This window comes from Leopardus geoffroyi, chromosome B4 (assembly GCF_018350155.1).
Source record: "Leopardus geoffroyi isolate Oge1 chromosome B4, O.geoffroyi_Oge1_pat1.0, whole genome shotgun sequence".
NCBI classification, from domain to species: Eukaryota; Metazoa; Chordata; class Mammalia; order Carnivora; family Felidae; genus Leopardus; species Leopardus geoffroyi.
Genome location: NC_059341.1, coordinates 30,064,402 through 30,091,093, shown reverse-complemented (window position 1 = coordinate 30,091,093; position 26,692 = coordinate 30,064,402). Strand labels below are relative to the sequence as shown.

Below are 26,692 nucleotides of genomic sequence, written 5' to 3'. Positions count from 1 at the left end.
TGTATGAATGTATGGTGAGGTGTGTTTTAGGATATTACTGCATACACTTATCATATGAAAGTCATCTCAAGGACAAATTCAGCTCACACACTGACCTCAGAACTGCACTTACCTCTGCATTTTTAAATCACATAATAAATAAAAGGAATGTTTGAAAAATGATATGATAGTTGTTTATTGTACCATCTAATGCTTTTGTGCATTAGAATTCCCATCTGCCTTAGATTTGGGCATAAAGAGTAACCAACTTTTCCATCCCCATAAAGGTCTTTCTCTAGGTTAGCTCAAAGAATGGCTATTGTTGGTACCCAGATGTTAATCAATTGAGCATATGCTCATGGTTGTTTCAAAGAATGCTTTTTAATATCACCTTCTTGTGGTTTCAAAATTATTTGTGTTTTGAGCTACCCAAATATAATTACATTCTTGAGCACATTAAACATCATAAAACTTTTCTTATGCACTAAAGAATCTGAAGCTATAAATCACCATACTAGTGAATAATTCATAGCTACTTTTGTATGTATTTATTTTAAAGCAGGCCATTATCTCCCATTCTTTATTGTGTAGTTGTTTCCTTATCTGTAGTCATATCTCAGACCTCTGAATTATCCAGTCACTATCAGCACAGGCTAAGAATGACTATGTGCCAGGACTTTGGCAAAGATACCAAGAAACAAAAAGGGATGGGCAGATTGAACCCACTGCAGACAATGTTTGTTCCATTTACTGGGAAACGTGTTCATCTGGAAAAGGGAGTCGGTTGCCATGATGCAGGTCATTAGCCTGGATTCTAGAAAGCAACACTGATTTAAGAGGTGGAATGAATGGATGGCTGAAAAGACTGAGCCTGGTGGCAGTTTGCCAGTGTCAACTCTGTAGTGAGAGGTACAAATCGTTGGTGAAGAGATTTGCCACAGATGTTTCCAAGCACTCACAAAAGTGAGGAAGTTGCCCTTAGCCATAAGAGAAACCAACATCCGGGGAAAGTAATGTCAAAACTTTTTGACACAATCTGTGAAAGGGAGTGGTTTTTTTTTTTTCTTCCTTAAAATGATTAACAGGCCCTATTAAAATATCTGCTTCATGACTGTGCCATGGGACATACCTAGAGGAATACGGGAAGACGGTGAGATATAGCCGAGCCTTCTACAAGTGTCTGTCCTGTTTGGGGCTAGCATTTACAAGACACAATTAGAGAATCACAGAAGATAAAATATATCTAAGTAGTAAAATTGGGAAATAAAAATTATTCACTTTCTATTTTTTAAATTTTTTTTTTATTTTTATTCTTTTTAATTTTTTTTTTTCAACGTTTATTTATTTTTGGGACAGAGAGAGACAGAGCATGAACGGGGGAGGGGCAGAGAGAGAGGGAGACACAGAATCGGAAACAGGCTCCAGGCTCTGAGCCATCAGCCCAGAGCCCGACGCGGGGCTCGAACTCACGGACCGCGAGATCGTGACCTGGCTGAAGTCGGACGCTTAACCGACTGCGCCACCCAGGCGCCCCTCTATTTTTTAAATTTAAACCAGGTACTACCCTGGGCCACTTCCAGTGAGGAATTCCCCCTTTATAAATCCCATAAGGAATGCAGATGAATAGAGAGTTTAAAATACTTAAAAGTGGCAGGTAACTCAGTGAATACAAGTATCTGGATTAGCAGGGAGGATTCCACTGATTCACTGATAGCAGTACGTGGAGCCCAAAATGTGTGTGTATGCATTTCACAAAGTCTAGATGGTGTGCCTAAACACTGTGCACATTCTCTGTACACATTCCTAGTGTGTGCTCTGGGCAGTTGAGGAAGTTGAAGCTAGCTAAATTTCTTTCTTTTTTTTTTTTTTTTTTTTTTTTTTAATACTTATTTATTTATTTTGAGAGGGGGGTGGGTCAGAGAAAGAATCCCAAGCAGGGTTTGTGCCATCAGCTCAGAGCTGGACACAGTGCTCCATCTCATGAGATCATGACCTGAGCCGAAATCAAGAGTCTGACACTTAACCGACTGAGCCACCCAGGTGCTCCTAGCTACATTTCTATATTTGTCATAACTCTGCTCAGTAATTAAGCACAATAACAAAGACTATCAATTTTTTTATTGAGAAAGAAGCAGTTACCAACACATTCCCAGACACATGGCCAGAAGCTATTAGAGAACAGGCCCCCACTCCCAGTATCTTGTCTGGTTCTCAGACATTGAGAGCTGTACATTATCTCAAGCCTTGCAAAGTGAAAGGTAATGCCAAAAACTGTAAAATATTAAACAGATTGCAAGAATGAGTAACAGGCTGAAAAATAATAGACCAAACTAAGTTTAAAGAACTTCAAAAGCAGTCTTTGATTAATGTTGGCTACCTTTCAACTATACACTCAAAGATACAGGAATACCTGTCCACAGTGGAATGCAGTCTTCCGGGAGTTAAGGGAAAATGACCCCAGGACATCTAAGACAGCTCCTTTCAAACACCTGCTCTGGAGAGGGGGATCACAAGTTGAGAAGCTTACTTAAAGGGAAATGGAGTCATTCACAATTTTCTTTCTTTTTTTTTTTTTTTTAAAGAACAATATTGTACTAAAAGTGAATCTTGAGACTCCCTTTTGGAGAAAAATTCTAATACAAACCTAGCAAGCTTAGCTAATACTAAGAAAGTAAAAGAACTCATGACAGGCGAATTCTCTAGCCCATTGAGAATGTAAGGAAAAACAGTTGAAGCAGAATCTCTGTCATCAAAGTTCTCAATTCCAGGGTCATGAATAAATAACCAGTGAGAATGCAAGCACTTTTCACAAAAAGGATGTTTATGTAGATAGCAATGTATAAAATGCTAGGGCAGCCAGCTCTACTGAACAGATATGGATCAAATACCAAAACAAAGCAGTCCCCAACGAATTCTGCCAAATCCAAGTAGATTTAGCTCCTGAAAGGGAGGCGAATCATGCTCCTGGCCTTCTTACCACGGATTAGAGTTTTCTGCAAAGGTGTTAGCAGACTCAATAGCCAGAGCCTTGCAAATACATTTCAGAGGTGTGAGGTAGTAATCCTTGGATCTTGTTTCAGCACCTACAGCTGGACCGACCACTCCCAACGGGAACCTGGTGGACGAGTGTGATGATGACCAGGCCAACTGCCACAGCGGAACAGGTGATGACTTCCAGCTCACAGGTGCAGAAACCATCTTCATCCCATTGCTGTGCCATTTCAGTCATGTCGTAGTAGAGACCTGCTAGTGCATGTCTGTTCATGTTTGTGTAGCTCCTCACGGTGGCGGCCATCATCAACTGGGGTCACTGCTTCCTTTCCTCATGCCGTCTGCCGCCGCCGTTCGACACAATTATTTTAGCCATTTTCAGAGCCAGAGGCTAGGATTTTCTTAATTCCATAAGAATTTCTCTATGGCTCCATGTGCTAAACTCATCCTCACCTTCAAACCCCCACCCCCACAACACGTGCACCACCTCTACACAACCACACACTTTAGAATGTTTATTTGCATTTTTGAACAAGGGGAAAATGCTTTGAGTGGAACCTTTACCCAACTAATTGATGAAATTAGGCTTATATTTGAAATGCAGCCTTTAAGTTAGGGTTTTGTAAATCATTTTACATTGAAATTTACAAAGGCAGAATTACTTCTTATTTCACATCAGCAACGACTAGCAAATGTATCAGGGACAGTGTGTGCCAAATACCTCACTAATTAATTTAGAGTATTACTCCATAACATTCTAAAACCCTAAGAGCTACAAAGTGACCTTCTCTTCTACTTGGAATGGCAGAGGAAATATTAGACAAGTGGGGAAATGGGATTGTACCACTTGGAAATTGGCCAAGGCAGTAGGATTTTCACCCTATTGTTGCCAAAGGCACTGTGGGACCTTTATCGCCACTTGGGTCAAATGCAGTTTCATATAGCATCTGACTCTCATTTTAGATTAAACATGAGCCCTTGGATACAGGTCTGTATTTTTAGCCAGAGGGGACTCAGAGAGCCCACATAATTAATTTCCATGGGCGAAACTGAAGGCGTTACCATGTAACTTCATAATAGTGCCATGTTGTTGGCTAATGCATTAATGTAAAAATCTGGAAGGAAATGTCCCACAGTACATTTCCAATTACTTCAAAAGCTCTCCTCTGAAGGAGCAAGAGAGCTCGGCACTCAGATAGAATAAGAGGTGAAATGTAGCTCAGAGACATAGTACCGTGAACTTGGTTTACATTTAAATCCCAGCTCCTAAGGCTGTCTCCCTCCAAATTCCCAGGCTAATCACTTACAGTCATAGGGCCAATAAATGTTACTATGGGCTTTTGAAAACAAATCTTGTGTGTAAGCAGCCAAAAGCCACAAAAATTAATTAATGTAGAGTCATTTTCTTTGTGAGATGTCAAGTTCAAGCTGAAAACCCTACAGCTGATGTTAAGAACAGAGTACCATTCTATGAACCAGGTCCTGTGGAACCTTCCCAGGATTGCTTGTAAACACCCTGACACAGACCTCAGGCTCTTTGTGGACCCTGTCACACATCTGTAGTGAAATTCCTCATAAAAAGGAATGACTGTAGTCATCACAGTATACCCTTTCAATTGCCCTCTTGTGGAGAAGGTTCTTTTCTTTATAAACCCTAAAGTGGTCAGTTAATATTGATTAGAAACAAAGCCTCAGATTTACTTCTCATATCAGAACAACCAACCTTCTCATTTTTGGATCAGTTCATGACTGAATCAATTGAAACTGAACCCTTTGAATGAAATAGGGCAAGTATGTTAGCCTGGAGCAAATTATGTATGCCAAACGAGTAACAAACCACAGAAAATGGGTCATTTATAGTAGAAACACTGACAGTCTTTTAAATGTACAAGGTTATAGTTTATCTACAGCATTTAACATCATTTATTGGTGAGATAGAAAAAAGTTCTAGTTTTTTTTTTTTTTTTTACATATTACAATGGCAAAAAAAAGTTATTTTCTCGAGCCAGCCCGTTTGTCTCAACATTTCTATGAATCAGACATATATTAAGAACTTCCAGAGGTATTGATAATACCTGCTCTACGCCCCCATCAAGAAGAGGTGATTTCAGAAGGCATCTCATGTTTCAAATTCATTTATTGCATTGCGGCCAGTTTTGGGTTTTCTTCTTGTTGCTGTTTTTACTTGTTTTGCTTTATGAAGTTACTTGTTCTCCTTTTCTGAGAAAGGGTGTGCTCCTATGTAAGCTTTTCTGCAAGGAGCAAAATCCTCCCTGACCCAGGTATCACCTTGCATGGAAACAGCTCACATCCGAGGCTCACACACACTCCTTGCTCCTTCAGTCACAGGCTTTGCTGACAGAGCCTCAAACTTGGCACGTTGAGTGTAATGGAGCCAAAGTGAAAGCATCCTCACCTTATCCTGATAGGAGGGGGTGTGGAAATTAGGATGAATGCTCTCTTTCATGGTGTTTGGTTCCTTAATGCAGATGGTGTCCCTTTAATTTCTCCTCTTGGGTTGGCTGCTTTGAATATAGTGGCAAATAAGTATTTTAGCAAAATGCTCATTACTTACAAACAACACTGAATTCCAGGTGAACTCTACCAAAATGCATGGAAATGAGGAGAGATTTTGCTCTCCCACACTGCTTGCCAAGGTGAAAATTCATCCCTGAAGTTACTCATTTGCAAATACCGTTGAAGTCGTTAGATAATACAATTAGCTTCAAAGGCACCAGGAGGCCAAATTTCTCATTGGGTCTGTGCGTACCCAACATCAGAGTTTGGCTCCCAACGTATAACAAAACTGATAATGCATATCAGTTTTAAAAAGTGAATTTTCACCTTGAGTCTTTCTCCCTTGAGACCACTGGGAACAGAATGCTAATGTATTCTGGCCTCCCTCCAATTCTGCCATTATAGATTCACCTCCTTAACCCATAATATATATAATTCTTTCTTCCTAGTGCTTGCCTCATTGAGGCCACGCACACGTGTGACCGCTCATCCAGCGTATTTGCTGGAAAAGCAAGGGTAACATGACTTGGTGCTGTAGTCGATTAGCTCCAAAATCTTCAAACCATCCCAAGAGCATGATTTTACGGCTCTCTGATTCATGATCTGGATGATTTCTGCTCTGTGGAAGCTGCAGGGTGAAACTAGGACCTGGCCAGAATAGAGATGATCACACATCTTTATTGAATGATCCTACTGGAAGCTGTACAATGGCACCTTATAACCACCTCCCAAACTTTCCCTGATACTCATGAGCCCACCCCATGTCCTTCCCCTGAGTCTGCCCTGGGCTTTCCCTCTTGGGGTAACAAATAGATTATCTCTGATCATAATCTGCAAAACAGATACACACAAGGAGAAATGGCTCCAACACCTTATGTAATAAACAGCAAACCGGTGTTTCCCCTGCACTTAGTGGGTTATAAGCCTCACCTGAGAAGCTTTTGCAGAGTCAGATTTCAAGGCCTGAACTTTGGACATTCTGGTTCAAGGAGTTCCAAGGAGGACAGGCGGATTGGCAGCTGCAGTTTCAACCAGCGTTCAGGTGATTCTTGTGTTTGGCAAGTTCAAGAACACGACTTTAAAACAGAAGTGTAGGGGCACCTGGTGGCTCAGCTGGTTAAACTCAGGTCCTGATCTTGCAGTTCATGGGTTTGAGCCCCGCATCTAGCTCTGTGCTGACAGCTCAGAGCCTGGAGCCTGCTTCAGATTCTGTATCTTCAGCTCTCTCTGCCCCTCCCTCTCTCTCTCAAAAATAAATAAACATTAAAAAAACTAAACCAGAACCAGAAGTGTAATAATGAGGAGGAGCAGAAAATGGAAGCGCCAGGGTGCAGAAGAAAAGAGGGTGGAGCTAAATCAGCACCTGGTTCCCTCACCTGGAATTCCAAAGTTGCCCCACTGATTGAGAGCTCACAACATTCAGGATATTCTTTGTGCAAACTTCCAGTTCTCTGGGCCTGTGAACTTTTTCTGCAGCTTCTCCAAATCACACACTGGGCAGAATATTTGTCCTTGGGAAAAATAAACAACTACAGCAGCAAAAGAAAGGAGGAACTGCTGTCGCCCTCTTAAACCTACAGTTTTCAAAATAGATTGTGGGGAGCAGCCCTACACCGCCCCTGAAGGCACGCATCTGAAACCTTGGGAAACTATTTGAAGCTTAAGAGGCCCAGGTCAAGTTTAATTCCCAAGTCACTGGGGACTTGTGGAGGCTTTTGCCCTTCACTGTCACAATGGTGTAGCACGCTTAGCCTGGGAACCAGGGAATGCCCTTGGAACAAAGTCTCAAACTGTCCATACCGCCTAGATGCTTTGTGAGCAAATGTGTTGAGTAAAAAATAGTGGTTTATTTGAACTTGATATCGTGGTGGACAAAATCTAAGTAAAACAAATTACTACAGGCAGAATTAAAGGAAGGATTTTCTGTGGAAAATGTTCGCCTCTAACAGATGTATGCACACATGCAGCATTTCTTTAATGCTTATTATCCCCAATGCTTACTTTTTCTCATTTTCGTCTGTCACTATTTTTGTTTTTCAGGTGGGACCACCGTGCTGACCACAGAAAAACCAACCATAATAGACAGCACAATACAATCAGGTATCCAACAAAACAAAATGGCGTAGATTCCACGTGTGCTTCTCCCCCCCCCCCAAAATAGTGCATGGCTGCCCCCCTCCATGCCCTGAAATAGTGCCCTGCGCAGCTTCTTGGTTTCGGTTTCCCCCAAAGTCCTAGAAGAGGGACGCCACACAGCATCTGGTCTCTAAGCATGAGCCATAAATATTGCTTTCCTTTCATCCACATGTATATGCAGCCGGGAGTGAGGTTTCCTTCTCCATCAGTAATTGCCAAATGGTGACAATCCCAGCTCCCGACTGAAGGAACTGAGTAACATACTTTGTTTAACGCAGCACATCTAGGACATGGACTGTGTTTGCAAACTACAGGAGAAGGAAATCTCACAGGCAGCAGCCTGACTATTTATTTTCATCACAATTCTGCAAAACCGAGACAGGCAAAGTTTGTCAGTTTTGCCTGCCACGAAGTTGGCAGTTTGACAACAGCGTTTCCAGTGGGCGTGCCACGAAGTGGGGTGCAGGAAACCAGGGCTCTGATTGTGCGGGGGGAGAGCGGCGCCCTCGGGAGCGCCTCCGCATCCTTTTATTCATAGAAAAGCGTAATGACTTTTCAAACCCTTGGCTTGCTGTTTATCAGCGGCCAGCGGCAGTGAAATGGCAGCCTCCCCCCTTCTCTCTTTTGTATGTTGTTAGTATTCTGTAAAATTCTTCCCCCCAGACACACACGAAGGGAAATAGTCAGTATAAGCAATCAGAGGTTTTAAATACTTTAAAGTTAATCATTAGAGTAAGGTGACCAGGTCAGTTTTCCAGCTTCTCCCATTTCCTTTATTGAAGCTCACTCAGCCTTGGCCTCCACAGTCATTTATTAATGGGGCGTGTGGTGTATATCAATGTTTCCTCAACAGTATGACACTACCCAGCTAGGCAGAAAGTAGAAAGGACTGCTCTAATTAGTATGCTTCCTTAAAGGACACTGTCACCGTTGACCTGATTAAACTGCAAAACAAACTTCTCTTCACTTGAACTTAACCCCAAGTTTCCCTGTGGTGTGCTCAGGTTGACAGAGTTCTTGCTACCCCATGGCTCAGACACCCCCAACTACGGAAAGGTGAAACAGAAGAGTATCTGTTCACCTAAATTCAGAAAAAACTATAGTCCAAAGTACATCTTTACCAGTTGTAAAGTATGGCCTCCAGGGGTTGTGCAACCACGCTGGATGGCTGCAGTTGGTCATGAGTGAAGCCCGGCCTGTCGCTTGTTTCCTGACTTTTCTGGGGGCCCTTGGCCCTCTTGGGTGGTTTTCTGTGGAGTAACTGCCGGCTGGCTTTCTGTGACCTTCTGTCATAGGGAAGAGGGCTGAGGTGAAAACATGAAGTTCTAATGATGTAACAAACATATTAACTGCTCTGTTAGTTTTTTCTCTTGCCAGTGAGTTAATTAAAACCACTCTAAGGGGCGTCCGGGTGGCTCAGTCGGTTAAGCGTCTGACTTTGGCTAGGTCATGATCTCAGAGTTCGTGGTTTTGAGCCCTGCGGCAGGCTCTGTGCTGACAGTTCAGAGCCTGGAGCCTGCTTTGGATTCTGTGTCTCCTCTCTCTGCCCCTCCTCTGCTTGCGTGCTCTCTGTCTCTCAAAAATAATAAACATTAAATTTTTTTTAATAAATATTTTTAAAAATTAAAAAATAAAGCCACTCTGAAGTTGCCAATGAACTTGTTTCAACTCCTCTCTCCTCTTGCCTATCAAAAGAGCTAGGGATCATTTAAAAACTAAAAGTGAGCAACAGTTTTAGAGAAAATGGAAAGGTATACACCAGATTCCAAAATGGGATAATTCTCCCTGGAGGTGGAAGGTTAGGCATGACTTTGTGAATGCATTCGGTCTGTGCATGAGTTCAAGGGCCAGCCATCTCAGAGGGTGTACTGTGGTCAGAGCACAGATGTACAGATCGAGAACCAGTAAGACCCATAGCGACCACAATCTAAACCAGTTTATGTCAAACCAGAGCTTACTGATAAAGGCGGTCTGCTCTGGTTTTGAGTTCCACAAATGACCTTGGTTTCCTGTTTTTCCATTGCTTGAGTCCTGAATCTGTCTCCCAATCTTTGTGGATAATGGACAGTCTGACCTTCTTTGAGGAGCTCTGTTCATTGTCACCTTCTGGCTAAACCAATGCTCAGAACAGTTCAGTAGGCCCAGAGTGTACATAAAGTCAGAGGCCAAGTCTGATTTTGAGGTGTTCACCCAGTGGTGGGACCCACCTATCTGATAATTTGATCTACACTGTTCTGCAGTTTTCAGATTCTTTGGACATCTTTATAAGCAGCAAACTGAACCCCTGAACTTTCATCTAATCTCATTTTGCTGAAACCATTAGATACTCAAGCAGTGTCTTAAAATTTCATTTTTGTGGATTCTTATCAATATAATAAATTCAGTGGATATATAATATTCATATACTGCCTGGGTTGTAATCAGATGCATAAAAACCTATTAATGCTTTGCCAGGAAATGATGAGAAACCCTGCATTTTAAATCTAACTCCCCCTGCTGAAACATCTCACCCTCTGAGGATCTTCAAACACTCCTATAGCAGCTCAGAGTATATTCCTAACCTCTGATTACATGGGCCTGAGCACCTCCACTTATTTGGACTGAAAGACCAGTCTGTGAGTAAGCTAGTTAACATCCTCAAAAGAAGTTTTGAAAAGCAGATTCTAAAATTAAATCCTTGTGCATATATGGTGCTAATGATTCGACTGTGGGCAAGATAGTTCAACAATTGCAGCTGGTGCGTGCTCACAGCGGCTGTAAATTTGTTTTAAGTTCAGAATATTGTTTCCTGCTATTTTTAAGAGTCAAGAAGGGATTTAGCCAGATTATTCCCAATGAATTTAATGAGAATCATGCAGCCACAGGGCCTGGATAATATTTTAAAGACGGAAAGGTCAATAGTCCTATATACTTAACTTCATTCATCAATTTGCTTTTTTCTCTTTCTCTTTCCTCTTTTCTGCTTCTGTCCTTCTTTTTTCCTCCCTCAATCTCTTTTTTCTTTCCCTTCCCTATAAATGTTTGTGTATATTTTATGTGTTTAATAGCCTTTCTGGCCAGGCTTGAATTTTCAACATTTTCTCACCCCACACCCCTTGCCACCATATGCATTGATTAAAAAAAAAAAAAAAAAAGTATTTCCTTTAAATTAGCAAGATTGCCAGAGATTATATGATTGGGACAAGAAGATGAAAGAGTAGTAAAATACATAATGTTAGAGCAGATTGCCTTGTTAAATTCCTAGGACTGGGAAAAACATGAGAAGATAAACCCAGACCACTGAGCAGTACAGCTGCAGAAATGCTTGAGTCCTCCTTTCAAGCAAGGCTGTCCTATGTCCTGGTCATTACCAAAACATTCAAGTTCATATATTTTATTGTTATCACCAGAAAATTAACAGCCAAAATAATGCATGGTGTGGTTTTCTATACTATACAATAATAATTTGATGTATTAACCAGAAATACAACCAGAAATGTGTGTGCTGTAATGGCTTGCTGCCTTCCTACATGTGCATGTCTTCTAAACTACATTTAAGGAGGAAACCCAAAACCACACACATATTAACATTTTCCAATATTAACATTTTCTAACATGAGGTTATGCGGCAGTACATTCCAGGTTTGTGGGTGTTGACATCCAAGGTTGCTCAACCATTCAGTCACTGTGCAATGGACTGTAGTTCATCTGCATAATTCAATCTTGCTGCTCAAAAGTGTGGTAAATTTTGGAGAGGGTTTCTCATGCTTTAAGAAGCCCTATTTCATGGTTAGGATAGACTAGACATGAAATATTTCACTCCAGTGACACCACAGCTGTGAAATACAGCCCTTTTGCACTAACACAAAGTCCGCACGTTATATGCATCACGTGGCTCACACTAGAGTTACTTTCCCAAACTGGCCCTAGGCACCCTTCCACCCCTCACCCCTCAGGAGGTCTCCTTGTCCCTGGATGGGAGAATCCATCCAGTTTCCTTTTGACAATGCATATGGTGCATTCCTTCCAAAATTCTACATTAGCATTTGAAAAGGGTTCCTTGGAAACTAAAAATGCAAAGTAAATCATCCTTATCTATTCACTAAATCTTTCCATTAAAATCCCTCCCGCCATTGTTAAAGTGGGGGAGGGGCAATGGAGCCCAGGCTCCGAGAAGAAAGCAGGCTACGTCGTGTTAAACACGGACAAAGTTAAAGATCAAAGCAAGCTAGGATCTCAGCCTGACCCTAATACAACATACGATACTATACCTCCCTTATTGTACATAGGAATTGTTTGAGGAATGTTCAAGATCCAATTGGCGAGACGCCCTGGGCACCTTTCTCTCCGTTTCAATGCTGCCATCTTGTGGACTACTCAAGAAGCGGTGACCTTCCTTCATTAGAGAAAACAGCCGCGCTTTGTGTGTTTAATTTTATGTAATGGGGGGAGGAGTGGGACTGGCAGAAGCAGGAGAATTTTATCTTTAGGATTATTTTTATTATTCGCTTCAGTTTACCAAAAACAAAATCCAAGCCATTATGACTTCATTTTTTCCATACTTAAAAAGAGAAGCTACTTCTAAGAAAAAAAGGAGTTGAGTAAAAAAAGAAAAGCTGTGGGGGTTAAAAAAAAAAACACCACAGTCAAATAGCACCTTGTAGAACACACAAAATAAATAATCCCTCTGAGAATCCATTCATACTTTCTTTTTAGATTCCAAAGGAAACACTCTGAACATGAAAAAAAAATTTTTTTTTAATGCGCAGCTATTTAAAAATGCTTTGGCTTTACGTGAACTTGCCTGGGTTTTAAGTGGGGTGAACAATTTACATACACATTTTAAAATTCACTAAAAAAGCAGAAACTTACATTTAAAATTGATTGACCTGATGCAAAGCACAGAAGAAAAAATAATCTTAAGAAATGCTTCAGAGATCTGACCTAAAGACCTGAGGCATTAGCCAGAATGGTGAGAATACAGATAGCCTCCAGAATGAGACATCCAGCCCAGTCACATTTCTAGACTTTTAAGGTTCACAGGTCAATCTGTACTTAAGATTCTTTTCATTGGTGGATATCAATTTATATAATACTCAAGAATAGAGTATCTTTCATATTAAATATTGTGGACCAAGGGAGAATGCTACAGATGTAATATATATGCCTTGGAAAGTAACCTTTCTGGAAATTTTATGTAAAACCAATTTGGCAGGCAGTCCATAATCTTTTTAAAGCTGGATTAAAAAAAAAAAAATCCTAAACGTGATTTTGCAAACATTTTGACATCTCCATGCGTCTTTTGAGTTTCCTGGTAATCCTGGATTTTGTGGCTTTCCCCGAATTTTCAAACATACGTTAAGTTATATAAATTGTGCCTTCTGTGAGCAAATTAAAGGCCTTTCTGACCTAAATGATTAAATTTGTCTTTCTCTGCTTTTCTCTATTTTTCCTTTCCACCCACTGAAGAGTTTCCAACATACGGTTTTAACTGCGAATTTGGCTGGGGCTCTCACAAGACATTCTGTCACTGGGAACATGACAATCACGTGCAGCTCAAGTGGAGCGTGTTGACCAGCAAAACCGGACCGATTCAGGATCACACAGGTAACGGAGAGTTCACTTCAGCCTCATTTCTTTGAATTAGCAAAGGTGTGGCTATGGAGGGTTTCTGTGGCCTGTGGGACCAGCGGTGATTGAAAAGACTACCATGTGTTCACTCATGTCTTCCTTTCCTGGAATTACCAAGCTCTCCTTTCCTAGAAGGGATGCTTGTCCGCCAAGTAGTAGAGAAAGCTGATTAAATTTGGCAACTGACTGCCTCTCTGGTAAATAGCAAACTGGGTAAAGATGTGTGAATAATTACCTGTTTCATACTTTTCCTGAGCTGTTTATGGCAATTTCAAGTATACTCAAATAGAAAAGGCTTAGTGAAATGAACCCTATATGTATATAACCCAACTTCAACAGGCACTAAATCACAGGACTCTTATTTTATCCCTATCACCCCTGACTCTGGATTATTTTGAAGCAAGTCCAGACATATGTCATCTCATTTATTTTGCAGCTAAAGAAACAATAAGTGAGACTATTGCTTGCTCTCTCTTGACCCTTGACGTGGAAGTGGAAGAAGGTGGGGTGGGATTCTTATTCTTTAGAGGAAGGTTGTAAATCTAGCCCATTTTTTCTGAGCAGGTGGAAACCTCACCCCACACCACCTCCTGTCTTGCTTTCCTGCTAAGATTAATGAGGGGCAGAGGGATGGGCTGGGGGTTACAGGGGGCTGACAGCCACTCCAAGAACTTTTTATCCACCGCCATCCTGTTTTCCTCTTAGTCATCTTGTCACCCAGTGTAAAGATCCCGTGGCGTCCTACAAAGACCACATATACACACACTCCCATACACAACAGATACAACCCACCGACTTCTACCCTACTCAGGGAGACTTACAGGACTGTTCACTGAAGAGGTGGCTTCTCAAATGATACCTTTGAGGGGCATTTTCTGAGGCTGAGAAATCTCATTAAGCAAAATTGCCCCATATTAGGGCTTTGGGCCAGTGGGTCAGTGGGCCAATGGATGGGCAGAGGGCACTTCATGCCTCTCCCATTTTATTGTTCACTTTTCTTTCCCCAGTGAATATAACCATTAAGTAGGTTGAATTGGCCGCCTTCCACCACAGCTACCTCTTTTCCTAATGAGAATGACAAGGAAATTGGATAAAATTGGACTCCTTCAATTCTGAGACACTTTCAATTGAATCTTAAGACAAGCAGTTTTAGAAAACTTAAAATACTTTGACTGTAAATGGCACTGTACATATAAATGGCATCAAATTAACCAAATGCAATTAGCTGAAATGAAGGCAGTAATGGTGGAAAAATTGATGCAAAGTGAAGCAAAATGGCTCAGTAGGATCTGACATTCAAAGGAGGTTAAAAGCTATGTTAGCCAGAGACAAAAGCTAAAAGGCTTGCAGAAGTAAAGTGCTAATTGAGAAAATGAAGACAGAGTTCCTGACCCAGAACTGTGATAAAACCCCTGAAAGGGAAAAATATCAACGCTTTATGTGTTGGAGTATCAGAAAAGGAGGGCTTGTCTTAGATTAACAGCTGAGAAGTGTGATTCCTTCAGAAGGATTTGTCTCTTTTGTTCTCCCAGACACCCAGATTTACCAGGTCTGCCCTGAAGAGAAAAAGCCTCCTGTAGCACTAGGAAGGCAATCATTTGCTGAGAGAGAGGGGCGAGCCCGATATCTGAAAGGCAGGAACTTGTTAACATAAAAATCCTAGATGAAAAGAGCCTACACCCAGCACACATGCACACGGACCGACATTACACAGTATTCCGCACTTTGCAAATCAGACCTGGAGATTTCTTTAAATTAGCAATATCTAGATAAAATATCCTGCTGTTCAATTTTGAATTTTTTCAAAGAAACCCACGTGGTTTTCTGCAGTTGACTTCTAAGAGGGAAGCTATGTACCTCCTTAAGGAGGATTCCTGAAGCCTGTCATCTTCCCTGGTTAGTTGAACAAGGGTTTTTTGAGGAGCTCTATTACTTTAGATTAGATGCCGAACTGGACACTGGAGATTCGGGAATAAAGGAGGGTAGCCCTGCCCTGAGGAGCTCACAGTCTGGTTGCAGGTGAGAAATGATTACTGTGCAGGCGTGAGGGTGCCCCAAGGTGGGGATGAGCAGCGACAAGAAAGGTAACACGGGGGATCAGAGAAAGCAGTTCTGTCCCGGAGATTGTCTGAGCTAGGATGGCGTGTGCAGACGTGGAAGAGGGATGGCAGGTGGTGTGGTTGGGCAGGTTCCTCTGTGAAGCAGTTAGATATGTGGCAGGGGGGGTGTGTGGCCTCGGGTGTCACGTGAAGAAGTGAAGAGGCTAACGGTAGTGAGGAGCCACTGACAAGCTTTGAGCAGAGGAGTGACAGGAGCATGTTTTTAGAAGACCACAGTGCATCGGGGCAGAGGTCATGACAGATTTCTCAGGCAGCCACCTTTCCTCTATCCAAGTCCAGTTTTCTCCTTCTTTCTTCCACCTCTTCACTGACTAGCCAAAATAAACCTCTTGGACTCCATTAGTGTGCTTCCTCTCTGCAGCATCTCTAACTTCAGTATTTTCCCCTAAGATGGGCATGTTGGGCACAGAGGCACGATGGGTGTGTTTTCTACCTGTCCCTGCTGGTAGACTGATACCCTACTCACCTCAGGGAAATGGCAGTGTCACACAGATAGGGTAAAGTAGTGGGAGAAAACAAACCCCAAGAGTGACTGAGTCCCCTTGGTCATGGGAGCGCGCCACAAAAACAGTATCAAACATGCTGCTGGAATTTCCACCCTCTTCGTATTTCACCCGTTGGTTTCATTAAGAGTGTTTTGGTGCAATCTCATCTAAGCAGCCAGGTGATGGAAGCAAGTTGCCCACTGACGCATCCACTTCCACCTGGACACCGTTGATGCAGGCGAGCAGATACAAGGACGTGCCCACATGTGCACAGTGAAAAAGTATCTCACAAACACACAAACCCCTTGGGCAGCAAACAAAACATCCTGTTGCCCACTGAGGCCCAAGCGTCAGATTCGCACTTACATCAGGTGAAGCGTTAGAGTAGGTATTTCTATTTGCAGAGCAAACAGTGAAACATGAGTTGTGTGCATAGACCAGGTGGTGGCAGGAGGAAATGTTCCCACTGGGGGTAATTAAAAGCAAAGCCAAGAGTAAGTCCTTGCAGCCCGGCAAGTGTCTACGCTGCCAAAATGGCAAGTTCTAATAAGCCTCAAATATGCAACCTTGCCTCTCCTTGAACCAGAAGCCCACATCAAACAAGAGTGGGACTTGAGCTGAGATTCAAGCTTTCAGGTGTATTTAAGGAATTTATAAGCCATTAAAATAAATGAGGGAAAAATCATCTGAATTTGTGGGAAAAAGAAGATGACTAGATTATTTGGAAAAACTGCAACTTTATTATTATCAAGAAGCTATAGTGACCTAAGTATCCTCACCCAGCTCAGATGATAAATAAGAAAACATCAAAATATGTTCCATTTAATGTCTGTGTTCACATCAGTGCTGCTGAAACTATTTTAAAGTTGCATGGAAATAGGTCTGCCCTCTGCTTTCAGTGTGCTTGCAACGATGCAAAGGCCAACTGGAGTCACAGCCCAGATCCATGTGACAGTGCATTCCAAATATGTAGTATCCAAATTAATGCTGCTTCACAGCCTTCTCCCAATTAAGCATCCATTCACAGAGGCTTGGAGTGCAGACCCAGTTGCCAAAGAGGTTCCCCAACAACAGCACACCGCTCCCTTTCCACTGCATATTTGGGTTCTTGGTGCTTAGCCTAGGAGAGAAGGTTTGAGTCACAGAACTGGAAAGAAGAGGTAAAGGATTCATACATTCAGCCACTCTCCCTAACCTGGGTTTTTGTCACAGCAGGAGATGGCAACTTCATCTATTCCCAAGCCGATGAAAACCAGAAGGGCAAAGTGGCTCGTCTGGTGAGCCCCGTGGTTTATTCCCAGAACTCCGCCCATTGCATGACCTTCTGGTATCACATGTCCGGTTCACACGTGGGCACGCTGAGGGTCAAACTGCACTATCAGAAGCCAGAAGAGTATGACCAGTTAGTCTGGATGGCCATCGGACACCAGGGAGACCACTGGAAGGAAGGGCGTGTCCTGCTCCACAAGTCTCTGAAGCTTTATCAGGTATGCCCCCTTCCCTTCCCCAGGTGGGAGGGCAACTCCTTCAGAGACACTGAGATAATGTTGAAAATCATGGAGAAGAGATGTGGGAATTATTCCAAGGATGATTTCGGGCATTTCCCGAACCTGGGATTTTGCTGCAATCGCAGTAGCATATTTCGCAGTCTCCAACATTATAGGAATAGAACCAATTTGCTGAGAAAGAGGAGAATGCTACTTTATAATCTATTTCTGGCTGCCACAATGAACATTCCTTTTATTTGGTGCTTTCCCCAGTTTAACGTTTTGAGTTATAAAAAGAGAGTGTTAGAAGTTTGATGCCATCACCAGGCAGTTAACATAGATTGATGATCGAAGCGCACGCTTACGTGAAATCTCATGAATTTAATTTATGTGCCATAGATTGAACTGAACAAGCATTTGTAAACACTGCTATTCAGGACCGAACATTTCAATACTGCGAAAATGATTTCATTTTGTTAGGTGATTTTTGAAGGTGAAATCGGAAAAGGAAACCTTGGCGGGATTGCAGTGGATGACATTAGTATTAATAACCACATTTCACAAGAGGACTGCACAAGTAAGTATGAAGTGCTGTCGAAACCAGACACACTTTCCCAGGGCACAGTTATTTTCACGTGATGGTGTTTGTCTTGTTCATTTAGACCTAGAGTTGCAATGCAGGCTATAGGCACATCCTGTGAAGTGCAAATTTTGATGCAACAGGGCATAAAATCGGGTCAGTTTATCTTTAGCTACGTCCTTTCCTAACCCAGTTCATTTAGTATCTGATTGTACCTGCAGAACCACATAAATAATGTGGAATCCAAAAACCATAGCTCAGAAGAAAGACTCACAGTTTACAGGCTATATATACCATGCCAAAACATTTTGATGAAAAGTGGAAAACTCAGACATCTGGATAATTCCAAATATCTGAGTCTATAAACAAAACAGCAGGCCGTTGAAAATTTTGAACACAGTGAACTTAATTAAGGTTACATTTTTAATGAATCATAGAAGCTATAATTCTTTGCTTTATTACAAATAAGTAGATGTTTCTGACTCTGAAAATAGTGGCAATGACTCAAGAGAATAAATGAAATTTTGAGACTTTGCCTAGTATTAGAGTTTATGGTTTTTATTGGTCTGGATGTATAGATGAAAGTTGACATAGAAAACCAATTCATATTCCCTGGTTCTTGATATGTAATTATAAATAGAATCACTAATGGCAATGTAATAGCACAGTAATTAGTCTTAAGCTCCATTTGCTACACTTAAACTTTTGCTATATATCATATAATAGAATGTTAATTATAACAAAATGGAGTAAGCCTATTGGGCAAATTTAAGACAAAAGGGGCCTGTTGGCTGTAATGGGTTTTTGGTCATTTCAGCAATTTACAAAGCTTTTATTATACAATATATTGAATATATGTAATCCTAAAGTGGCAATAATTTGATATGGTCGATTAAAGAAATTAGGGGAAAAAGAGCAGTGAATAAAGATCTGCTTCTTCGTACTATGTAAGGAAATCTATTTAATGCCACACTACTTAGCAGGTCTTCACAAGAAATGATAAGACTTAATATTTCAGTTGCAATTACTCTACAGATTGGCCACATCCAAGTCTACACTGTTGTTAAAATATGTATTTCAGGGGTGCCTGGGTGGCTCAGTCGGTTAAGCATCCAACTTCAGCTCAGGTTGTGATCTCACGGTTTGTGAGTTCAAGCCCTGTGTTGAGCTCTGTGCTGCCAGCTCAGAGCCTGGAGCCTGGTTCCGATTATTTGTCTCCCTCTCTCTCTCAAAAATAAACATTTAAAAAAATACGCATTTCATGCAGTTACACAGGCTTTCCTATTCCAAGATGAGAATTATATTTTTAGAATGTAAGAGTAAACTCCCTAAACTAAGGAAAAGAAATCAAATTTAATTCCATTCAGCAAGTTTTAATGGACTGCATATTGTATGCAAAGCAGCATCCAAGTGCTCCGGAGAATATATAGAGGGATTGAGACAATTCTGTGAGCATTTTTCTTTTCATGTGACTGGTCCACATGGCTATAGTTGTTATGAAGCAATGTACTCAGAAAGTCACAACTAATGCATTGCCAAAATACTCTATGTTGCTGTCACAATAAAAAGATGTCTAAGATAACTGTATAATTATTCATCAAATATATATCCTTGAATATTTAGCTATGGATGCTATGAGACTATCAACTATTTATTACTTATCCACACATGTATGCAACAAATATTTATTGAGGCACCTTTTATGTTCTGGACACTGTTGTAAATGTTGGCAATGTAGCAGTGAATAAAGTACTCAAACTCCCCACCTCCTACTCAAAACCATATGAGCTACTGGAACTCTTTTCCAGAGGGTTTTTTTGTTTGTTTGTTTGTTTGTTTGTTTTTTTGTTAAGACACAGGGCACAGTCTCTTGCCTCAAAGAGCTAGGAAGCAGTTATCTACAAAAGCACAGGATGGTAGCCATATGCACAACCCCACTACTGTTTCCTATTTTCATCAGATTTCTCCCCACACTCCAGATGCCAAAACCATCACCCTCCACTCTTCTCTTCAAAACACGGATAGCTGTGCTACCTGGATTTTGATGTGACACAGATATCCTAGTCATCTGACATTGCCCCTCTATTGATCTATAGTTATGTGGTAGGGTGGGATTGCACTAAAAACTCTCAAAGAGATCTAGCAGAACCATTAGTGTGAGGAAGGAGTGTGTGTGTGTGTGTGTGTGTGTGTGTGTGTGAAGGTTTATGTGGTTGTGTGTATCGAATTTTGTTGGCAGTTCAAATATCGCTTTCAATTTTGTTTAACTTGTCAGAACCGGCAGACCTGGATAAAAGGAACCCAGAAAATAAAATTGATGAAACAGGTAAATTTTTCTTGCTGACCAATTTTTTTTTTTTTTTTTTTAATTTACTATGGCTTTCATGGTAAATTTTATGAAGCAACTATCTGGAACGTTAGTGCCCTGGTATATCAAAGCAGTTCAAATAAAATAAACATCTCTGCCCATGGAGCTGCGAATTGTCACAGAGTGAGTGCTCTCTTCTAAGCTGTCTGGAGGTCTAGGGAAGCCAATGAGGCAAGTCCAGCTTGGGGGAGTGGCTGAGCCCTGGGGGAGCGTGCTCGCCCTGTCCTCCCCTGTCTGAGCTGGAGGAGCCCCTAGAGCATAACTGTGTGAAATACTCTCACTTTACAACTGTAGAAGTAGGAAACCAGTAAAGACCATGACTTACCCAGAGATCAGTGCTAATTTTCATACAGTAATTTGAAGCCAACCTAAATTCTTGTCTGGTTGATATCCAGACATGATCTTTGAGGACTGGAACCCAATTTTTGTGATAAGCTGTTGTGTTCAATCTGTTTCCCTCCTCCTCTTCATGGGACCCCTAACTTTGTGCTAATGAAGACAGTGATGAGGATGAGGATGATGATGATGATGATGGCAAGGATTTATTGAGGACCTAGTATGTTCCACACACTTTATATATGTATCTTCTATGCTCTCTAAAGCTTATTTATCCCCATTTTGTACACGAGGAGGCTGAAAAACTCAGATCAGTGACTTGCCTTTAAGTAGCACGGTTAATTGGGTGGTAGCCTCGGATCTTACACGGATTAATCTGAAAATGTATGTTTTTCTTGACTACTTTGTGATCAAATACAAGACATTTGATCAGAGTTGGGCCTTGCCTAATGCTATTTTATTTCTAGAAGCTTCTGTACCTCCCAGCCAGCAGTTGTGGATTGATGGACACTTGCCCCGGAATCACTCACAGCTGCTGCCAGCAGTTCTGTGTCCTACACATTGGCATAGGCACCTGTTGCCCATAGAAATGTGGACTGGCTATAGTCAGACTTGGACTTGATAGACACAGATAAATATGGCACTATACTATGACATTAGTAACATTAACACCCAGCTCATTCAGCTTAGTTACACAGCCCACCGCTGAGATGTAAACTTTATTAGAGGTTGTTTCAAAACAATGTTTCAAGGGAGTGAATATTAATATGCCCCAAGGCTTGTTTTCCCCTGTTTAGGGACTTGCATCTCATATTTTTAGTTTTCTTTGATTGGAATCTTTGTTGATCAGAACACCATTAAGTAAACACTGAATGTTGTGCATTAACATTTTAGTCTCATTTCTAGTACCACATAATTAGGCTCAGAGCTCCCATGTTAATAATTTTTCATGTTCCACTCTAAAGAAAACATTTCCCCAGTGACTGAACTGCAGAGCAGTGTGACTGTCTCCAGTGAAACCACCAAGGCTGCAAAGATGCTGATTATTAACTGTGTTCTATTCAGCACAACACAGACACAGTCTCTAGCTCTGAGCCATAACCCATTTGAAATGTCAGCAGCAAGCATCCCCTTTGTCCTGAAAGCTCTCTCCTTCTTGAGTGGAACCCACGGTGGACTTGGGGGGAATCTGTTTGACTTGAGGATCTTACATGTGGAGGAACAAACACGTGTGTAAACTGTGCCCAGACTCGCTGGAAATGGTGCCACGTGAAAGGGCAGCTTGGAAGATTTCCTTGTGCCTGGTCTGGGGGTCAGGCAAACACACAGGTCATGGTCAAATCCCCTTACTAGCCAAATGTGTGACTAAGCATTTTGCAGAGCTTGATGACCACATGTTTGGCCAGGGACTGTAAACACAGATTGTGATCTAGTACAGATGGTGGGCTGTGCAAAATCTGAATTCGATTAGAACATAACCCTCCCTGTATGTCCAGAATCAGTTGTTTCCATGTGCTGAGCTATCTGTCAGAGTCACAGCACTGACTCCCCAGAACTCTCCCCTCCCATACCTCAGTTCTAAATCTTGGTGTTTCCCGCACATGGGGGAGCCAAACCCCACTTCAGAGATTGCCCGCGGGCCCTTGAGAGAGGACAGACGAAACTGGAGTGTAGGATTTGCTTTTTTCTCTCCTTTTTGTCTATTCTTCTGTCCACTTTCATCTGGTATGTTGGCATTGCTCATGGGGCCAATTGTTCTTTTTCCCTAGGGAGCACCCCAGGCTATGAAGGCACAGGAGAAAGCAATGAGAACATCTCCAGGAAGCCGGGCAATGTGTTGAAGACCTTGGATCCCATCCTCATCACCATCATAGCCATGAGTGCCCTGGGCGTCCTCCTGGGTGCCGTGTGTGGGGTCGTGCTGTACTGTGCCTGTTGGCACAATGGGATGTCCGAAAGAAACTTATCTGCCCTGGAGAACTATAACTTTGAACTCGTGGATGGCGTGAAGTTGAAAAAGGACAAACTGAATACACAGAGTACTTATTCGGAGGCATGAAGGCAGACAGATGAAAAGACGAGTCAGAGAATTGAAGGGGAAGGACGTAACTTGAACGTGCTGGGGAACTGTTTGTTGATCTCTCTCACTGTACAGGCTGGGAAGTGCGTTGATGACGCTGAGCCAGGCTTTTCTCAGGAGCATCCATGAGTACGGCCGACAGACATGAACAAGTTAGCTGTGTTCGCAATCGGAATCATGTACAGTCAGCTTTTTTCTGTTGGTTTCATTTGAATAATCCAATGCTGGTGTTGAGACCAAGTATGAATGACTTAATGATTCATTTCGACTCTCCCTCCCCATTCTCTCCCTCTTCCTTTTATGGATTCTTTTCAGAAACTGTGCAAAATCCAAGATGCTGGCACCAAGTGTATTCAGCGGGGCCCTTTTGATGGACATGCTACCTGTAGCCCAGTGCCCAGAATCTATTAGAATAACTGCACTTCAGTGGACTCCTGAAGCTGTACTTGTGTATAATTGCCCGCGTCGTGCATAGGCAAAGAAGGGTTAGGATGTTTTATGTTAAAGTGCTGTAGCCTCAGTACCAGTATAGTGTGTCAGCTCTGTTTACAAAGCAATACCGTCAAATTTTCTTGATGTTTTCCAGTGTTGTACTAAACCTCGTGCTTGTGAACTCCATACAGGAAACCGTGCCATCACCAAACACTGCTGGCAACTGGGTGTGCTGCCGACAACCGCAATGAAAAATCCTTGGCACTGGCTAGTCTATGTCCTCTCAAGTGCCTTTTTGTTTGTACTGGTTCTCATTGTGTTACATTAACAACCCGCTCTGTTTCTCGCTGGTGAAAGCCCTACTCTTTAATCAAATCCTGGTGGCCCACTGACTAAGAAGAAAGTATATTTTAGTGTGAGATGTCAGCCCCTGGGAAGGCAAGGGCTCCGAAGATTTGGCAATGTGGCTTAATTGTTCTGCTTTTTCCGTAGTTCAATTTCATGTCTCTTGACCCTTTTGTATAAAGCTGCAATATTCTCTCTTATTGGTCTTTCATATGGAATGTATTTTCAAATGTAAACTCTTTCTCTCCTCTCTCTTTCTCTCTCTTTGTCTCTCTGTCTCTCTGTCTCTCTCTCTCTCTCTTTTCTCTCTTAGAATTTAAGCATTTGCCATTGTCCAGAAAAGAAACTTGCAGCTTTAACCTGCTGGTAATGGCAAGCAATTTTGCTAGACTTTATGTTTAAAAATAAATAAATAAGGGAAATTCCTAACTTTGCCCTCCAAAGTCTAACTTTGGTTTTCTTGTTAACTGGTTAAAGTGACAGTATCTTTTTTCCTTAAGCCATTTGTCTGTCTGCTCCAATCAAAATGATCTGAGATAGAAATGTTTGCATTTAATAGAGTGAGAAGCTGAGGGAGAAGGAATACTAATTGGCTTTTAAGTGAGACCCAAAGGAAGGACTGAATACAATTCTCCAAGTATCCAAAAATATGAGATTTTTACATCCAAATATGCAAAATGACCCTTGAGAACCCTCTTGTTTTGCTATTGAATCAGACAAGGGAACTGGAAGAAAGAACAGTTAATTTAAGAAAGTGACTATAAATCCTGGTGCCTGGGGGGAAGTATTTTAAGATAATACGGGGAAAGAAAACAAGTAAAGTCAAAACAAATCTTTAAAAACATCCATTGAGCAGCAACGCTGAAAAAACAGAGACTTGAATGAATGCACCTAGAAACTTCCAATGGCTCACAAAGAAAAAGCCTGCCTTGGGACTGGTAAGAAGGAAGCCTAGAACAACAGCACAGAGCCGTAAATATCTTATCAGGCAGCATGCGAATTAATCCAAAGAAGCTGTGGTTGTTTCCCGTGTATTTGTATCAGGCCATGGTGTATAGAACTTTTAGATTGTCCTTCCTACATTGCCCTGGGTCCCTTTCAGATGCATTTGTGGGAGTCACATTTGCATCATGAATGGGTCAGTCCATTCATCTTGGTTTAATTGGATTATGAATGCCTTTTGTTTCCAGGAAAGTATTGATCACTAGGAAAAAAGAATAGATTTTTATCCCCAGAGGCATTCATTCAGTTGTTACAATCATACCAGGATGAAAGCACCAAGATGTGTTTTTGTTTTTTTGCTTTTTTTTTTTTTTTAAGGCAACAGACTTAGAGTTGTCCTTAGTCAAGGAAAAATGATACTGCAACTTTAAATTTTAAAGTATCTTGCACTGATAAATATATTTAAAAATTATATGTTTATAAAGTTATTAATTTGTAAAGGCAGTGTTACAAAATGTTCAGTTTATATTGTTTTAGATTGTTTCGTAATTTTTAAAGGTGTAAAATAACCTATTTTTTCTTTATTGAAATCTATAAGACTTTCTGTAGTAAAATGTTTTCATTTTACTGGTATATGATTGCTTCATGTTTTGTACCATCATAAAATTTTGTGCAAATTTTTTTTACAGAAATTTTTATTTTCTATGACAATATGACGCTTGTAAATTGTTGTTTCAAAATGAACAGCGAAGCCTTAACTTTCAATGACATTTGTATTCTCAGACACTGAGTAGCATAAAAACCACATAGAACTGAACTGTAACTTAGATTCCAAACTATGACTACTACATTCCAAAGAAACAGTTGAATTAAACATTTTCATAAAACACCCACACCTGATGGCTTTTATTATATTAGCTTTGTTCTTGTTAAAGAAATTGGTATTGTGCCAACATTGAATCACTTCCAAGATTTTTTAAAGTTCTTTTTCTTTTCAAAATTTTCTTTTTCAAAATTTATTTTACAAAGAGAGAGAGTGAGCTGGAAAGAACGGCAGAGGGAGAGAGAGAAAGAATTCCAAGCAGGCTTCACGCTCAGTGCAGAGCCCGACATGGGGCTCCATCCCACGACCCTGGGATCATGACCTGAACCGAAATCAACAGTCACTCAACTGACTGAGCCACCTAGGTGCCCCTAAAGTTCTTTTTTTAATTTTTAAAGTATCCTAATTAGGAGAGAAAGTTAAGAAGACATATCCCAAAGTAGAATACTGACCCAAATTAGACACTGTCAGGATATAGGAATATAGAATTTAGCCTTATACACAGAAATTTTTCAACCCCAAATCTTATGTCAAATGCTCTTTATTCCATTTGGTAAATCTTTTTTTTTTTTTTTTTTTAATGAAATTCACAAACATCTGTTGGTAAGTTTTGTTTTTATAGAAAGTAGGTACTAAACTGACAGGGTTTACGCATGTGCCTATGTAGGTGTAAGGCAGTGTTAAGCATGGCATTACAACTGGCCATTTGCTAATTCTTAGGAAAGTTTCTATTCCATCTGGGACTAAAATAATAGTAATAGTAATAATGGTAATGACAGCAACACGAAAGCAAGAGAAATGTTAAGCCAAAGCATGCTGAGTATGACTCTTTACAAAACTCCTTCCAGCAACCCTACTGTCCACAGACCAACAATTCTTTGTTTATCTATAATCCTTTGATTATAGGGAAATTTGAAAGCATAGGAACTTCTTGAGAAGTGGGCTGTTCTGTATAGCTCTTTGCAAGGAACCAATATTCCTGCTTCTCTGGACATTTTTGCCTTTTGCATCTTCCAAGATTTATCTAAGAATAAGACATTTTCCCTATTAAGGGAATTTTCAAGTCTCTCTGCTTAGAAGAGAGAGACAGAGCTGGGTAATCACTTCACCGAAGTTAAATTCTACCTACTTTCAGGGATGTTTCCAGAAAACATGATGACTGGCAAGGGTCTATCAGAATTCATCTAGAGATGCTTTCTGAAAAATGCTAAGGGCCCTCAATTAATATTGTCTCTGTCTCATGTTTGAGAAGGACTTAAACATAGATGTTTTCACCCTGTGTCATCCCTGGTTAGCTGCTAGGCTACGTCCTTCTTACTGGGTGTAATGAGCTACATCACTCTATAATACTTCCCAAAGTCAGGAATTAAATGTATCATGAGGGTTGAAACACTTAAAAGCATGAAAATTATTTATTGTTCCATCTCCTGTCTTCCCTAATAACTTATTAATTGCCACTCG

At 41.1% G+C, this 26,692-nt stretch overlaps 1 protein-coding gene across 6 annotated transcripts in view; it reads left to right on the top strand.

The window, feature by feature from the left end:
* Positions 1–25,301, top strand: part of NRP1 (neuropilin 1) — a 139,391-nt gene extending 114,090 nt beyond the window's left edge. For 2 of the 6 annotated variants that reach the window (XM_045465304.1, XM_045465303.1), the window contains exons 12-18: positions 3,060–3,164; positions 7,528–7,587; positions 13,072–13,209; positions 17,054–17,325; positions 17,806–17,902; positions 20,181–20,231; positions 22,379–25,301. In XM_045465304.1, coding sequence (XP_045321260.1) covers positions 3,060–3,164; positions 7,528–7,587; positions 13,072–13,209; positions 17,054–17,325; positions 17,806–17,902; positions 20,181–20,231; positions 22,379–22,668 — 1,013 coding nt within the window. In that variant the 3' untranslated portion in view covers positions 22,669–25,301. Of the gene's footprint in view, positions 1–3,059; positions 3,165–7,527; positions 7,588–13,071; positions 13,210–17,050; positions 17,326–17,805; positions 17,903–20,180; positions 20,232–22,378 lie in introns of all 6 variants that reach the window. The other 4 variants (XM_045465302.1, XM_045465301.1, XM_045465306.1 and 1 more) reach the window with 3 other exon arrangements.
* Positions 25,302–26,692: the final 1,391 nt, after the last annotated feature.